General features: G+C 37.1%; 3 protein-coding genes across 3 annotated transcripts; 1 reads left to right on the top strand and 2 right to left on the bottom strand.

The window, feature by feature from the left end:
- Positions 1-182: 182 nt before the first annotated feature.
- Positions 183-3,443, bottom strand: snn (stannin). The gene is made up of 2 exons (XM_051716275.1): positions 3,272-3,443; positions 183-2,470 (listed from the first exon to the last, which is right to left on the bottom strand). Exon 2 carries the CDS (start codon positions 2,379-2,381, stop codon positions 2,118-2,120), a length of 264 nt encoding a protein of 87 aa, XP_051572235.1. The 5' UTR covers positions 2,382-2,470; positions 3,272-3,443; the 3' UTR covers positions 183-2,117.
- Positions 3,444-9,678: 6,235 nt separating this feature from the next.
- On the top strand, positions 9,679-12,205 carry LOC127452082 (lipopolysaccharide-induced tumor necrosis factor-alpha factor homolog). Its single transcript, XM_051717256.1, has 4 exons — positions 9,679-9,971; positions 10,248-10,472; positions 11,351-11,507; positions 11,634-12,205. The coding sequence occupies exons 2-4, from the start codon at positions 10,259-10,261 to the stop codon at positions 11,740-11,742; spliced, it is 480 nt and encodes a 159-aa protein (XP_051573216.1). The 5' UTR covers positions 9,679-9,971; positions 10,248-10,258; the 3' UTR covers positions 11,743-12,205.
- rmi2 (RecQ mediated genome instability 2) lies at positions 11,845-14,148 on the bottom strand. The gene is made up of 2 exons (XM_051717258.1): positions 13,801-14,148; positions 11,845-12,379 (listed from the first exon to the last, which is right to left on the bottom strand). Exons 1-2 carry the CDS (start codon positions 14,096-14,098, stop codon positions 12,228-12,230), a joined length of 450 nt encoding a protein of 149 aa, XP_051573218.1. The 5' UTR covers positions 14,099-14,148; the 3' UTR covers positions 11,845-12,227.
- Between the last annotated feature and the right edge of the window lie 3,474 nt (positions 14,149-17,622).

Here is a 17,622-nt window from a genome sequence, read left to right on the forward strand (position 1 = left end):
CACAAAATACTATTACTAATCCATATGTTACCTTCAGATGAGAGCCATATATGGTACTGTGTTTGGTATCATTAAGCCATTAAATTCAAACCCAGCACTACTTATAACAGTTCAAAAAAGGGTTGAAGATAACATTTTAGAATCTTGCAAATGCAAACAAAACTCATGAGCAGACACTAGGCTGACATTTCCTCTAGTTACAAAGGCGGTTTTATTGTTCAATACAGTCAAAACACTGGACACACTGGGTTGAGTGACAATCAATATACTGAGCGCATTATTCTCAAATATGCAGATTCAATTAACATGCATGTACTGTCCTTCATGTGGCTTATTGGACGGCTCAAATTGTTCAATTCATAAAAATCATTCACCGTGGAATGTATGACAGTGCCCTAAATATATGATAAAGTACTCATAACGTCAATTAAATAATTTAGCCGTATTTTCAGGCTTTGATTTGGCTACCTTCCTTAAAAGGCTGGTTGATTTTGCTCAATGAATTCTAGAGACAACATTTGCATGGATACTGTATAAAAATAAATAATTTCTCTCAATTTCTTAACATGTACAAACAGCAAACACTGCTACATCACAAAAACATGGATTCAAAGGAAAGAAAATAATACCGTGAAGGACCTTTTTTGTTATCCAGCTGCACAACAAGTGATCTATAAAAATAATATTTACACTTTAAAATGATCCCAACCTTACAATGTAGAAATGTGCTCAACCACAAAAGTGAATGCCTCTGGATCCACAACAGAATAAAACTATAATAAATGCGGCCCAGTCATTGGCCTTCATTCTTATTGTGGCTTCCTAGCAGGATTAAATTGAAAACAGCAAGTGCTGTTATGAAATCAGTAACACATCAAATGAAAGTTAAAAAGTACAAACGACAGCATGATCGTAAACCATGGCTGAATGTAATCTAAGACCTTTGGTAAACCAATTTACTTTCACAAAACTTGGGTGATTTTCACGAAGCCTGTCAAGAAAATGTCCTTGTCCAATTTACTTCAAAATCAAAGAAACAAATAGGAATTATACTTTGCATTAAGAAAATGAAGGACCATTAACATTTTTACCCCAATTCTGCAAATGTCATTTTTTTACTTCCTGCCCAGTAGGGGGCAAAATGCCAAAAAATGTGGAAGTGGAGATTTATTGTAAAAAAAGTTACTTAAACTTAAATATTGATCTGTTTCTCCCCACACCAATCGTATCACTTCTGAAGACATTGATTAAACCACTGAAGTCTTATGGATTACTTTTATGCTGACTTTATGTGCTTTTTGGACCTTCAAAATTCTAGTCACCATTCACTTGCATTGTGTGGACCAACAAAGCTGAAATATTTTTCTAAAAATCTTTGTGTTCGGCAGAAGAAAGAAAGTGTATACATCTGGGGTGGCATGAGGGTGAGAAATGATGAGAGAATTTTCATTTTTGGGTAAACTATGCCTATAAAGGTCCTAAAAAGATATTGATTTTTGTATTGATTTGGGTTTACATATGACCAGGACATTTCTTGACAGATTTTGTGAGTCACCCATTTATGGCATCTTGGTGTGCTTCTATTAAAAATAAAACAATGTTAAGTGGTTAAAAAGCTTTAAAATGATCGAAAGCTTTAACCATCGTTTTGAAATGGTCAATGAAATGAAAATGTGTATTGACCTTCTTAATACCAGAGCCAGCTCTGGATGAAAGCAGTTGAGGTAAAAAAAACAACAACAACAATAAAAAAAAAACCCCCACATAAAACCATCTTTCTTGGTTTTGCTTCAGAAATCAGCTATAGATTTACAGATAAATAGCATTGCATATGACAACAAATGCAGACAATCGTCAATTTCACATTATAATAGGGCTCTATACCGGACCACCACAAAAGGGGTGAAAACAATCAATGGTCATTACTCAAAGCAACAAAGTAGACAACTGCATGCACTAGTTTTGTCATCATTTATCAGCTTGTTTATAAGATGAAGTTCTAGCGCCATTTCAAATGGATTTTAACGTCAGTACTGCATAATAATGTGACGTTTTGAAATCATTAGACTTGAAAGAGCCTGAACATGGTCCACCACACATTTTGGATTGAAGAGAGATTAGGTGTGGCTCTCTGTGCCGTTAGGGGTGAGCTTGGTCTTGTGCTCCACCCGTGGGCCCTTGGCTGAATACTGTACCAGCAAGAAGGGCTCCTTGGTTTCACCTTCACCGACAATGCTTTCTTCATCTTCAGACTGGCCGATACGCTGCAGTCGCAAGTAGCACCAACAGCCAAGAATTAACGCCCCTAGTGCAGCAACGGCAATGAGTATTACAATGATTGTCACAACTCCAGTGGTGGGGCTATGATCCATGATAGACATCCTGTCCGTCCAGGAAATATTCAGATGCTGGTCTCCACAAGAGGCAGAGGCTTCTGCAAAGCGTTTGTAGATTACTGCTCCTCCTACAGCTGAAAGACATTGGAAATAAGACATATGACTTTAACAATAAGAGGGAAGTAATAAAAGGGCTGCACAAGAAAAAACTAGGGGGGCAATGCCCTCTCTAGTACCCCTTAGATTGGATAAGTAGTAATGCATGAAACTGAGCACCACAGAACGTGAAATTGATTGTCTTTGAGCCTCAACGGATGATGATGCTGCTATCTAAACTGAGAAAACTTCAAAGTGGCAATGTTACAATTAATACCATCAATAAAATGTACTGTTTGTAGTCCTCTGACATGCATAGTTTTGGTGAAAGTATTTGGGGATATGATAAATACGACACTTGATAGGTAATTACTGCAATATGAAACTACTGTTGCGAGCTTAGTGTAACTACGCAGTAAGAAATGCTATCATAACTGTACAAAATGTTGTGTATCTCCTACATGAAGCCACAGGTTATGCAACACATTTGCTGTGAGCATTTCAGCAAAGTCCTTCCACCTTGCCCACGCGCCACAGTGATACATGGGCTCGTGCTCTAATTATCATTATGAATGACCCTCGTTTACTGAAATTCATGTTACGACATTTCAAAACTATTATCGGAAACGAAAGTGTCAAGTAAGGCCGCAGCCACTGTTTCAGCACAAAACTCCTTTTTGAACGGGAAAAAAACATAAGTCATATAACCTATTTATTCGAAACAGTGACTATTTACATGAAATATAAATGCCCTTATACTGGAATAAACAATAGCGTTTCAGATACAAATACTGATATGAAATGAAGGAAACCGTTTCATAGTTAAAAGTGAATCTTACCGAAACCAGGCCGATTTTTCTTAAAGAATAACCGTTATATGCGTTGTCTCGTTCTGAACCATTTCGTGTACGATTCGCGGCACTTCATGCTAAGCAGCAACAATCAGTCCTTTACCAGCGGTTATATTTTATAGAGCAAAATCTAAATCCAATATCCTACATTCCCGTTAGCCTATGCAAATATATATATATATATATATATATATATATATATATATATATATATATATATATATATATATATATATATATATAAACTATCCAGAACAGGAAATGAGATCACAGCTGTAAAAAAAAAAAAAAAAAAAAAAAAAAAAAAGGCATATATCCAATCAAATACAGCGAATGCTGTTTCAACCAACAGCAAAAGAGGTTGCGCGGACATGGGCTGTCTATCTCAGAAGGACCTTTGTGTTATATTCACAGATGAATGAAGAGAGATTCACAAAAGTATTTATGCATTATGCCACTGTTGTTTTTACACACACACACACACACACACACACACACACACACACACACACACACACACACACGTTTCTCAATACACACATACAAAACACACTCTGACATCCATTCCAACACACCCATACAGTGTTAGCTGCATCATTTATTCAATTGGTCTGCAGTGCTCTATAACACAGCAAACAGAAAATAGGAAAACAGTATGTATTTGCTCCATAGGCTAAACATGAGGAAAATGGCGCCATCTGGTGGAAAATAATAAAAAATTACATTTTGAAGCCAGGGCTCCGGAATGAAAGCATAATATCATACAGTTCATGATTTTATGCTTTAATGGCACCTGGGATCAAATATTGCAGTTTTAATGGTTTTCAATGGGGACATTTTGTCCTGAAGGTCCTGAGTGTAACTATTTTGTGTACACAGTGTATTATAGATGTATTATAGGAACTGAGGTTGAAATATCAAAATTCCCCCAAAAATACACACCTTTGGCAAAATTTATGCCATTGACATTAACAGCCAAAATGATCGAAAAAACAAAAATGAAAAAGACAAAAATGTCCTGAAGGTCGCACAAGGGTTAATTCGTTGTTATTGGGAATTCATAGAGATTTCTGCCCCTTTTAGTATTAGTGATGTTATTTTAAAGTAATTCGTTGTTTCGTAACCAATAGGGTGATTAGTGTTCCCTTTGGTGAAGTTGGATCCTCTTTTTCCCCCCTTGTCCATGTGAATGTGCATAGCTGTAGTGTGAATCAAGTTTAATGACTGACCTCAGTCATTCATTTCATTTGATTCAATTAAATTAAGTAGAAACGGTAATATAAATGATAATTAGAAACAATTCGTGTGACATACCTCTTTTTTAAGTAAATAAAGTTCCCGTCGCAAAGAGGCTCAAAGTCCATTTCACGTTCATTCACTCTCTCTGTTCCTCTGTGGTGGAATGAGCTTCCAACCTCCACACAATCTGCTGAAACCATCTCAGTATTCAAGAAACAGTTGAAAACACTTCTGTTAAAATGCACACTAAATGCACTTACTTAAAAAAAAAAAGAAAAGAAAAAAAAAGATAAATCTTTGTCTGTCTGTTCTGCGCTAGCATCTTTACTACTCCAGCCTATGTGAGAACTTGGTGGTGCGATATTGAAGATATTGTTGACTTTTGTTTGAAAAATTGCTTGTTTTGTTCCTCATTTGTACACTATATTGCCAAAAGTATTCGCTCACCCATTAAAATAATTGAATTCAGGTGTTCCAATCACTTCCATGGCCACAGGTGTATAAAATGAAGCACCTAGGCATGCAGACTGCTTCTACAAACATTTGTGAAAGAATGGGCCGCTCTCAGGAGCTCAGTGAATTCCAGCGTGATACTGTGATAGGATGCCACCTGTGCAACAAGTCCAGTCGTGAAATTTCCTCACTACTAAATATTCCACAGTCAACTGTCAGTGGTATTATAACAAAGTGGAAGCGATTGGGAATGACAGCAACTCAGCCACGAAGTGGTAGGCCACGTAAAATGACAGAGCGAGGTCAGCGGATGCTGAGGCGCATAGTGCGCAGAGGTCGCCAACTTTCTGCAGAGTCAATCGCTACAGACCTCCAAAGTTCATGTGGCCTTCAGATTAGCTCAAGAACAGTGCGTAGAGAGCTTCATGGAATGGGTTTCCATGGCCGAGCAGCTGCATCCAAGCCATACATCAACAAGTGCAATGCAAAGCTTCGGATGCAGTGGTGTAAAGCACACCGCCACTGGACTCTAGAGCAGTGGAGATGCGTTCTCTGGAGTGACGAATCACGCTTCTCCATCTGGCAATTTGATGGACGAGTCTGGGTTTGGCAGTTGCCAGGAGAACGGTACTTGTCTGACTGCATTGTGCCAACTGTGAAGTTTGGTGGAGGGGGGATTATGGTGTGGGGTTGTTTTTCAGGAGCTGGGCTTGGCCCCTTAGTTCCAGTGAAAGGAACTCTGAATGCTTCAGCATACCAAGAGATTTTGGACAATTCCATGCTCCCAACTTTGTGGGAACAGTTTGGGGATGGCCCCTTCCTGTTCCAACGTGACTGCGCACCAGTGCACAAAGCAAGGTCCATAAAGACATGGATGAGCGAGTTTGGTGTGGAAGAACTTGACTGGCCTGCACAGAGTCCTGACCTCAACCCGATAGAGCACCTTTGGGATGAATTAGAGCGAAGACTGCGAGCCAGGCCTTCTCGTCCAACATCAGTGTCTGACCTCACAAATGCGCTTCTGGAAGAATGGTCAAAAATTCCCATAAACACACTCCTAAACCTTGTGGAAAGCCTTCCCAGAAGAGTTGAAGCTGTTATAGCTGCAAAGGGTGAGCCGACGTCATATTAAACCCTATGGATTAAGAATGGGATATCACTTAAGTTCATATGCGTCTAAAGGCAGATGAGCAAATACTTTTGGCAATATAGTGTATGTCTGCTAAATGACTAAATGTAAAGTTGAATGAACTTATACATTTGTCTATATCTAACAACGGTTTTCTAGTTATGCTGACATACAATGACCATAAGCTGAATTTACTTAAAAGTGTGATGCAAAAATGCCACAAACATATTTTAAGTAAATCCAACACAGTTTTTTTCAGTAAGCCCACAGATGTGCAGATATATAGGGGAGACCAGTGCCGGTTGGCGCAAAGTTAATTAAAGGGGTTATGTCATGAGGAATCTAATTTTCCTTGATATTTTGACATATAAGAGGTCTTTCTACTCTAAAAACATATTGTAAAATTCAGAACTCAAAATGTAATCCCCAGTGCAATAAAAGCATTTAACGAAACCAAACTGCCAAAACGCCCCATTCTTTACATCCGTATGTTAGTGATGTCACACTGGACTATTTTGAATTATTTTTGTATAAAAGCATACCATACACAGACGTCTTTGACTGTTGTTATGTCACTGGCATGCTTTTAAAAGACACAGTGTCAAGTTTCAACTCTGAAGAGAAGACGAGGTTTCATCAGCTGTTGCCACTTGTTTGTTGCTTAAACTGCTCAACTGCTAAACTGCTCAACTGTTCTTTTGCCCATCAGAGCTATTTTTAATTCTTGGTGTATGTAAACACACACTGACTAGATGGACGTCTTTGACCGTTTTGATTTGTTTCTGGCGATGTGCACCTCAGTGCAGGATGATAAACAGGATGTGAGCATCTTATGAAGCGGTCATAAAATGAGTCTTTGCCAAGGAATCATCACTGAAGGATATGGGGCAGTTAAAAACACTATTGGACTCAAGCAAAAACGTAAGTAAACAGTTCCATTCATTAATATTTCAAATGTCATGATTGTTTATGATGCTGACTCGCTGTCTACACCTGGACATTTCTGAAACATTTCTTTGTGTTGTTGGCAGTATTAGCACCAGCACAAAATGGAACGGGACACCTGTTTATTTACTGCTGGAGTGATGCGCCACAACGGACGCTTCCATGGTAGACAGCATCATTGATTATAGTGTCTGGTGTAGACAGGGTGTGAGTGTTAACAGTTGAGCTTGAGATGAATAGTGTAATATATTCAGATGCAATGTGTTGGATGTGCATTATGTGTAACCCATAAAATGTAAATTTCTAATGTTTTGGTGCTTGTTCATTCTCTTCAACTGAGTTTTAAAATGGCTGAATTTGAGGCACTGCACGCTGTTAGCCAATCAGAACAGAAAGAAACAGAATGTAACATTTTACATTGAAGTTTAAAGGAGGAGCTGAGGCAAAAATCAAGCTTTTCAAAAAGATGGCCTGTGACAAGGTGGTAAATGATCATATATTACTAAATTATGACAGTTTTGGTGAAAAACTTTACTAACATTATCAGTGGACCTCAGGGAAGATAATGAAACTATATATATATATATAAAGCATTTCATGACCCTTTAATTTCACAAAAGTGCAATATCTAAATATTCGTCTTGTTGAGTGATTCTGTCAGGGCATTGAATGTTAAAATCTGTTAAGGTGAAGATAACTTTTCATTTTATCTGTGTCAAAAACAAAAAATGAAACCTCTCTGCAAAGATGTTAGAGATGATACAGAGAAATATTTTTTAAATATACTAATTTTATTTAAGAGTGATGGATATCAGTTATGTTTTCATTCAAGATTTGTAAGCCTGATAAGCTGTGCTAATTGACTAACATCATTTAAGATCACATTGGTTTTTGGGATGGTTAGCACATTGGGTATTAAAACTTACATACATACTGTACATACAGGCTATATATACATACTCTGGAGGCCAAAAGTTTGGGATAATGTACAGATTTTGCTGATTCAGAAGGAAACTGGTACTTTAATTCACCAAAGTGGCATTCAACTGATCATAGTATAGTCAGGACATTACTGATGTAAAAAACAGCACCATCACTATGGCAAATGGCAAAAAAGAAACAGCTTTCTCTAGAATCTCATCAGTCAATCATTGTTTTGAGGAATGAAGTCTAGACAATGCTTGAAATTGCTTTGAAGATTTCTTACAAAGGTGTACCTACAGTCTTCAAAGACAACGGACAACTGGCTCCAACAAGGACAGAAAGAGATGTGGGAGGTCAGATGTACAACTAAACAAGAGGATAAGTACATCAGAGTCTCTAGTTTGAGAAATAGATGCCTCACATGTCCTCAGCTAACAGCTTCATTGAATTCTACCTACTCAACACCAGTTTCATGTACAACAGTAAAGAGAAGACTCAGGGGTGCAGGCCTTATGGGAAGAATTGCAAAGAAAAAGCCACTTTTGAAACAGAAAAACAAAAAGAAAATGTTAGAGTGGGCAAAGAAACACAGACATTGGACAACAGATAATTGGAAAAGAGTGTTATGGATCTTAACCCCATTGAGCATTTGTGGGATCAGCTAGAGTAAGGTGCGTGAGAAGTGCCCGACAAGACAGCCACATCTATGGCAAGTGCTACAGGAAGCGTGGAGTAAAGTGTCACCTGTGAATCTGGACAAACTGACAGCTAGAATGCCAAGGATCTGCAAAGCTGTCATTGCTGCATGTGGAGGATTTTTTCTCTGCTAAGATGCCACTGTTGGGTCCTTGAGCAAGGCCCTTGACCCTATCTGCTCCAGGGGTGCTGTATCATAGCTGACCCTGCACTCTGACCCCAGCTTAGCTGGGATATGTGAAAAAAAATTATTTCACTGTATATGTATAATGTGTGATAAATAAATATAATTATAAATTATTAAAAACTTGAGCTTCCATTTGCACCTGGTTTGGGTATCTTAATGTTTGTTCAACCAGAGATATTCAACAAATAATTAAAAGTTTGCCAAACAACCCTGTTGCACTAAGAAGTCCAATGTTATCTAAGTGCATTTTATCAGGTTTTTATCTAAGTTACTTCTGCACAAGTCATTGCCACACCATAATATATCCTATACTGTTTCTTTTCGACGTACCTTAATCGGTGAAAAATATAGGCTAATAAAAGACAATAATTAAATATATGTACTGCTCTCCAAAAGTTTAAAATTAGGTATTAAATACCATAATGACGTTTCTGTTTCAGATTGGTGATTTTTATATGGCTGCATTATTCAGTTGTATTGCCTATAAAATATTTTTCAATAAATAATAAAAAAACAAAACATAAAAAAAAAAAAAAATACATAAATAAAAAAAAGTTTCTATTGGATATATTATACCAAAATTGGCCTATATACTTTCCATTCAATTAATATATTTTATTAAATTTATATAATTGTATATTTATATAATTTATATTAAGATTAACCAAAAAATTCCACATTTTCAAATACCACAACAAATGTTAAATTGTAAACAATTTATGGTTTAACCAAGAGTAGCTAAGCTACAAATGGAGAAATGCATAGCTGGTTTGTAGTCTTGTATAATGTAATGCAACACTCTTATGGCGAAGGACTACCTGTAAATCATGTGACCAAAAATCAGAATTTTAGGGAAACGTCCATGCGTTCCCCCTTTTTGCCAAAATCCGTAATTAATCGATAATCGATTAATCGTTTATGTTACACGCATTTAGTTATACATTTTACTTTATATACAGCTTATTTTGTCGACAATTTTCATTAAGTTTCATAATCTTTGAACAGACTTGAACCCACCCATCAGTGGGTCGGAAATACAGCTAGTGCGTAAAAAACTAGAACTGGTCACTTCTTGAGCTCTTGGGATTGTGTTCACAAGAAGACGCGAACAAACAGTAAGTATTACTTTTTGCTGTTATAAAAATGTGTGTTTTTTCAAACGAGCAAAGTGATGTTTTATTGAGGTTTTGGATTCTAACGGACAGCTTTGGGAACTTTGTTTCACTTTTAGTTAAAATGAAACTAGTTATTAATAGATTGCTGCTTTAAAGCAGTTCGTACTTATCGGGAATCGAATCATGCTGTAAATGACGTTACATTAAAATGAGAACGATTAGCCTACTAATTATAGTATCAAAGAAGCGGTGGTTGTCATTTTTATTACTTTAAAGCACCAAAGGCAATGGCAAGCGCACCCCCATTGGAGACAACAACACTTGTGGGACATCCACCATCCTATGAGGACACAACAGGTACAAGCCCGAACTACCCACCAGGAGGTCCGATGCCCTATCCTCCTGTTGATACAAAGGCATCTCTGCCTCCATATCCAACACAAGCCGATGGCCAGATGTATCCAGCACCCCCACAAACTCAACCTGTCACCACCAGTCCTGGTAATGACACTCTGTATTCTTTTAACATGTTTTGTCTTTTGACTACAAATGTAATGAAACAAAGATGCTAAATATTTCTCTCCAAAAATAATACATCACTCCAATTTTAAGAATGATTTAGAATGTAAAGGAACAGTTCACCCCAAAAAATCAAAATCCCCTCATTATTTACTCACCCTCATCCCAGATGTGTATGACGTTCTTTCTTCTGCAGAACACAAACTAAGATTTTTAGAAGAATATTTCAGCTCTGTTGGTCCTCACAATGCAAGTGAATGGTGACCAGACATTTGAAGCTCTAAAAAGGACATAAAGGAAGCACAAAAGTCACCCATAGGACTCCAGAAGTTAAATCCATATCATCTAAAGCGATCCAATCGAGTTTGGGCGATAACAGACCAAAATATAACTCCTTTTTCACTGTATATCTTGCCATTTCAGTCTCAAGGCACAATCATGATTTCAAGCTCAATTACACTTCCTCCTTGACATACATGCAGAGCTCTAGATTGCATTAGGAAGTGTAATCAAGCTTGAAATCATGATCGCCAAGGAGACTGTGATCACATCATACACATCTGGGATGGCATGAGGGAGTAAATTATGAAAATTTTCATTTTTGGGTGAACTATTCCTTACAAGGTTAATCACATTAGTGGATACCCTGCTGAACAAATTAGGTCACGGCCGTCTTTTTGCTGGTAGCGATTTGGAAGATATAACCAGGTCGACCTCCACCCCACAAGTTGGTAGTCCAGCTAATAAACCACCTAAACAGCATGCAGCTAAAAAAAGGATTGCTGGTTTCAGAGAGCAAATTGATTCTGAGAACTGCAAACATATGATGCGCTACCTCTAACCATCTCTTTGTTCTTTAGTGGCCATGCAGACTGTATACATGCAGTCTGGTCTGGGGTTTGGAGCTGTTCCGGTGCAGGCATACTGCCCAGTATGCACACAAAATGCGGTAACTCACCTGCACTACATATCAGGAGCATTAGCCTGGCTCTCTTGTGCAGGCCTGGCCATTTTTGGGTAAGGACAAGCAAAACTTAATATACAATTTTTTTCTTTTTTAAGAACTGCTATCAATTCTATGCTTGATGTCACTTGAAAACTCCCCCTACTGTTCTGCCCTTTGTTGTTTTTGTCTTACTCTAGTTGCATCTGTGGTTGTTGCCTGATTCCCTTCTGTGTGGACAGTTTGAAGGATGTTACACACCACTGTCCAAACTGTAACTACGTTTTAGGAGTCCACAAGAGAATCTAAAGCAGTTGTAATTAGTAGTTGCAGAGCAGTTGTATAACATATGTGCATTTTTAAAGGAACAAAATGTTACAGTGACTTAACCCAAATACACATAGGCATATGTATACATATATATGTGTCTTTAATAAAGGTCTGAATACTGATTGATTTTCCCTAAAACTAGATCATTTTAATCACATTGTAATAATCTCTATAATAATTTATGTAATAACACATTTCCATTTGTAATAAGAACATATATAGCACAACTAGTTTATTATGCATAATTACTGCTGTTCAGAAAGCATAACCTTCTCGCTATACTGTTACCTGCTTCGTGATGAACGAAATATTATGTATACGTTTTCTCAGTTAAAACACCAAAAGTGTATATTTCACTTCATTGTGACTTGTTGTAATATTGTGCAAATTTTGTGAAGGCATGGTGCAGCAGCAAAATGAATAAAAGCCACTATCAGTCTCATGAAACAAACAACAAAAAAGGTTTATGGTAATGTCTGCTGGAGGTCTTCCACTTCAAATATCCAGTTTCTCCTGTGAATCGATGCATTTTCAGATAGATCTGCCATCTTCACTGCACGCAGTACTGGCTCTGGACTATGAGACTGGATGACCCCCATAACCATGACATATTTTCCTGTGGAAACAACTCAACAGATTGAGCATCTCATTGCAAACACTACTTTAGCTTCTTGACAGCTAGAATCCTCTATATGAAATTGGTCATTTTTTTAAATTTTAAATTTTTTTTTTTTTTTTTTAATATCTTAATCTCACTGATTGTGGACACCAAAGTATGATTTAAAATTCAGTGATGGAGCAGCTCATGAATATTAATATGGTCATACAAACAACAGTATAATCTTATGAGTATGTCTCGTTAATTTGCAACCAGGACAACCAACTGTAAATTCACACACACAAAATGTTGTGGCAATTTCACAAGAAGTATTCAAATCAGGGCTTTTTCAAGAAAAGGTCAAATTAGTTTAACCTTCAGAAAATGTTGTCCATCTCTGGAGGTAAAATGAAACATTATTTAAATTGTTTTATTCTCTTTTTATATGAGGTCTGCGATTTTTGCAACACTGTTACCAAAATTTGGACATATCTAGCGGTTCTAATTCCAAAGAACATTGGATTTGTGACTTTATTGCTTGCAATGGAACTCCAAATTGTTTATTTGTGGAAAGTGCCATTTAAACCCATATATAAATGGATTCATTAAAAGATTAATCAAAGGAGAACCTTTCAGTTTATTAAAAATGGAATATTCCAGGTTATACAAGTTAAGCTAAATTGACAGCATTAGTGGCATAATATAATATTGATTACCACAAAAACTACTTTCAACTAGTCCCACCTTTATATATATATATATAAAAAAAACAGGTTACGGTGAGGCACTTACAATGGAAGTGAATGGGACAATTTTAGGAGGGATTAAAAGGCATAAATATGAAGCCTATAATTTTATAAAAGCACTTAAAATAACTGTTCCGTTACAACTTGTGTACTATTTAAACTGTTAAGCTGTTTAAATAAAATTACATTTGATGTCTTTAGGAGTGAAACTTTTTTAATGAGGAAAAAATGACTGAGTGCACCTTTAACTTGTATTGAACCTGAATATAATATAAGTACACTACTGCAACATTTTATGATTTAGTATTTGGCCTTGCACAAGTATTTATTTATTTTCTGCTCATTTTTTTTATTTTATTTTTTTAAGATGTTGACTATTTTTTAAGCAGCTGTCTTATGCTACATCGATCTTGTACATATTCTACATGTTCTAGTTAAAAATGTAAAATAAGGTCTAAATAAAAACAGCCAAGTTAAGTAAACTGTACGCAAAAAGAAGCAATCAATGTGACTGTTTATAATCTAATGACACATTTATCATAAAGACCATTGTTATTATCTGGGTTAAAACATTATCTTCTTTGTTGACGTCAGTGGGGAAGCAGCAGCATCACACATATTCATACTATGGTCCTATGTCAGTGAAACCAAGAAAAGTTATTTATAACCATTCATAACGTCAACGCGACTAACCAGGACTAAGGCAGGGTTTTCCTTTTGGCACGTTGTTAACACCACTGACGAGAAAGTTGCCGGTTTCGTCCAGAATCAGAACGGTGTTGAGATCAGACTGGACCTCCACCACAGTCCCCTGCATCCAGACTACTGACACCTGTAATGAGGTCGCTGTGCTTGATCCAAGTCTTCTAATAACATACTCTGATTTCCCATGTGGTGTTTGACACTCTTTCCCCTCACGCAACTGACTTGATAACACTTTTACAGGTGGATTTCGTGTTTTATCTCCACTCAAAAAACTTGCGCCGATCATTTTCTGTGCACATCAAAGTCGCGGTATTTTTTTTTACATGGGTAGCGAACCATCAGACCGGAAATGACGACTTTGTTTCAAAATAAAAGCTCTCGACTTTATACCCTTTTTGTTTTTAAACAAGTAAACTCAGAAATTTAAAAAAATTCATTGATATTACACGTGTGTTCTGTAGTATAGAAAAAGAGACTATGAAGTATTTATTCCATTAATGTACATACATAAAAACAAACATTTAATATTTACTGACCAAAAAGAAGAAACAGCTAAATGGAAAATGTTTTTTTTTATTTTTTTTTATTGTATGAGCATTTGAACACAGATACTTTATTATCATTATACTATACAATAATTATTTAATATATGTATTATTTATGTGAAATATTAATGTTAATAATTTTTTTTTTAAAAGGGATAGTTCACCCAAATGAAAATTCTCTCATCATTTACTCACCCTCATGCCATCCCAGATGTGTTTGACATTCTTTCTTTCTTACTGAAAACAAACAAAGATTTTTAGAAGAATATTTCTGATCTGTAGGTCCATAAACTATAATTGAATGGTGACCAGACCTTTCAAGATCCAAAAATCACATTAAGGCAGCATAAAAGTAATTCATACAACTCCAGTGGTTTAATCCATGTCTTCTGAAGCGATGCAATCACTTTGGGTAAGAAACAGATCAATATTTCAATCCTTTTTACTGTAAATCTTCACTTTAACTTTCACTTTCAGAATGTGTAAGTGGAGATTTATAGTAAAAAATAAACTTAAATATTTATCTTTTTCTCACCCACACCTATCATATTGCTTCTGAAGATATGGATTTAACCACTGGAGTCATGTGGATTACTTTTATGCTGCCTTTATGTGCTTTAAGGACCTTCAAATTTCTGATCACCATTCACCTGCATTGTATGGACCTACAGAGTTGAGATATTCTTCTTAAAATCTTAATTTGTGCTCAGCAGAACAAAGAAAGTCATACACATCTGGGATAGCATGAGTGTGAGTAAATGATGAGAGAATTTTCATTTTTGGGTGAACTATCCCCTTAAATTTTAAAATGGCAAAAAAGAAGAAACCGTTTACTTAAATGTTTTTTACCCTTATTGTATCCACCTTTTTCCTACGTAGATATACAGAATAAAAAGCAAACAAACACACACACAAAAAAAAAAAAAAAATTATATAATAATCTTAACCAAAACTACACTATTCTCTCCACGCCCCAACCCGAGAGCCCTCCAAAAACTCAAAATAATTGCCCCATTTCCTGACAAACAAATCTAAGTTACCCCGTCTTCTCAATGACACCTCTTCAAAAGCCGCCACCCTCCCTATCTCCGTGCACCACTCCGGAAATGGTGGCACACCAGCTGACCTCCAACCCCCCAAAATAATCTGCCTAGCGATCATCACACAGGTCAGAACCCAGTTCTCTATGTGACTATTCCCCACATCGATGTCCGCCCCATCGCTCAAAACACAAAGTCTGGGGCAAAACGAAATCCGAGTGCCCACCACATCACACACAAAATTCTGAACCTTCAACCAGAATTTCTGGATCTCAGTACACCACCAAAAAACATGGGTCATGTCTCCATCCTCCGATTGGCATCGCCAGCAGGTGGGTGTGTCTTTAAGACCAAGCCTATACAATCTAGAGGGGGTCCAGTAAAATCTATGTAAAATCTTGACTTGTTTTTAAGAATCCTAGCCCACACTCCCTCCTCCAATACCAAGTTGAAATCTTTCTCCCATAATCTCTTGATAGAAGTTAAAGCTCCGTCCCCCAGACTCTGAATTAGCAGGGAGTAATACACTGATGCCACATGGCCTTTTCCAAAAGCAGTAATTTAGGGGGGTGTATGCTACTCCCAAAAATAGTACAGAGTATGTGGCACATTTGTAAATACCTATAAAACTGAGATCTGGGGACCCCAAAATGTTGAACCAAATTTTCAAAAGATCTCAACACTCCATTCTCATATAGGTCACTGAGTGTATTAAACCTCCCTCACAATCCACTCTGACCAGCAGAAAGGGGACTTATTAATACATAATTTAGGGTTCTGCCATATGCTCGAGGCAACATTTAAATAAATGTCTGAGATTTGATAGAGATGCTTTGCAATGGTGAAATAGGGGCAAGAACTTCCTGTTCAATACCAAACCAGGGAGGGGCTCTCTCAGGTGGAAGTGACCAATGAGTCAAATGTCTGAGACCGAATGAAAAATTATAAAACTAAATCTTGGGTAGGCCTAGCCCACCTTTGTCAATCAACCTATGTAACTTGTTGAAATGTAATCTGGGACATTTACCATTCCAAATAAAGGACTTCGCTATGCTATCAATTGCTTGAAATAAAAGAGGGGGACATCTACAGGGAGATATAGTAGCGGGTAGTTGAATTTTGGAATACAATTCATTTTAATAACATTAACTTTCCCAATCATAGATAAATGTAATGAAGCCCACCTACTCACATCACTCGAAACCCTTTTTATTAGGGGATCAAAATTAACTCTAACTAAATCAGACAAATTTGCTGGGAATAAAATGCCCAAATACTTAATGCCCTATTTGGGCCACTGGAAGGTGCCCGGCTGGAATCTGTTACTGGACAGTACACTGTCAGATCCAAAGCTTCGGATTTAGACCAATTAACTCTGTATCCTGAGAATTTAGAAAAGGAATTAATAATTCTGTGGAGGCAAGGCATAGATCTAGTGGGGTTGGAGACGAATAATAAAATATCATCTGCGTGAAGCAAAAGTTTATGCGCCACACCTCCCGCCACCACCCCTGGAAAATCATCTTCCCTTCTTATCGCGGCTGCTAATGGTTCCAAGGCAAGACAGAACAATAATGGGGAAAGAGGGCAACCCTGCCGGGTGCCCCTATCCAGAGTAAAATAATCTGAAATTAATCCATTTGTTTGTACCGCCACTACCAGGTGTCAATAAAGTAACTTAATCCAACCAATAAAAGCATTCTCGAACCCATATATTTACAAAATCTTAAAAAGATAATCCCATTCTACCATATCAAACGCCTTTTCAGCGTCAAGTGAGATGGCATTGACTGGAATCTGATCATTTGTCACTGACCACATGATATTGATGAAACACCTAATGTTATCAGAAGAGCTGCAGCCTCGAATGAACCCCACCTGAACTGTATGTATAAGAGATGTCATAACTTTACTTAATCGGTTAGCCAAAATTTTGGACAAAATGTTAACATCTAACTGGATCATGGAAATTGGATGGTAACTTTTACACTCGCTTGGATCTTTGACCTTTTTAAGAATCAGACTGATCCGGGTTTGTGTCATGGTTGGCAGAAGCTTTCCATTCTTTCATGATTCCGTATAAACTTCTACAAAAGTGGAACCAGTTCTGTAGCATAAGATCTAAAAATTTCAGCAGCAAAGCCATCTGGCCCACGAGCCTTGCCTGTAGGCAGGACCTTAATTACCTCGTCATGCTCCTCCAAGTTTATCTCAGAATAAAGATA

Source organism: Myxocyprinus asiaticus, chromosome 14 (genome assembly GCF_019703515.2).
Source record: "Myxocyprinus asiaticus isolate MX2 ecotype Aquarium Trade chromosome 14, UBuf_Myxa_2, whole genome shotgun sequence".
NCBI classification, from domain to species: Eukaryota; Metazoa; Chordata; class Actinopteri; order Cypriniformes; family Catostomidae; genus Myxocyprinus; species Myxocyprinus asiaticus.

Bases quoted from the DNA above. Each gene is read 5' to 3' on its own strand.
- snn (XM_051716275.1), bottom strand. From the start codon at position 2,381: ATGTCTATCATGGATCATAGCCCCACCACTGGAGTTGTGACAATCATT.
- LOC127452082 (XM_051717256.1), top strand. From the start codon at position 10,259: ATGGCAAGCGCACCCCCATTGGAGACAACAACACTTGTGGGACATCCA. The intron at 10,473-11,350 runs GTAATGACACTC...TTTGTTCTTTAG, and splicing joins ACCTGTCACCACCAGTCCTG to TGGCCATGCAGACTGTATAC. The intron at 11,508-11,633 runs GTAAGGACAAGC...GTCTTACTCTAG, and splicing joins GCAGGCCTGGCCATTTTTGG to TTGCATCTGTGGTTGTTGCC.
- rmi2 (XM_051717258.1), bottom strand. From the start codon at position 14,098: ATGATCGGCGCAAGTTTTTTGAGTGGAGATAAAACACGAAATCCACCT. The intron at 12,380-13,800 runs GTTAGTCGCGTT...TTGTTTCCACAG, and splicing joins AAAACCCTGCCTTAGTCCTG to GAAAATATGTCATGGTTATG.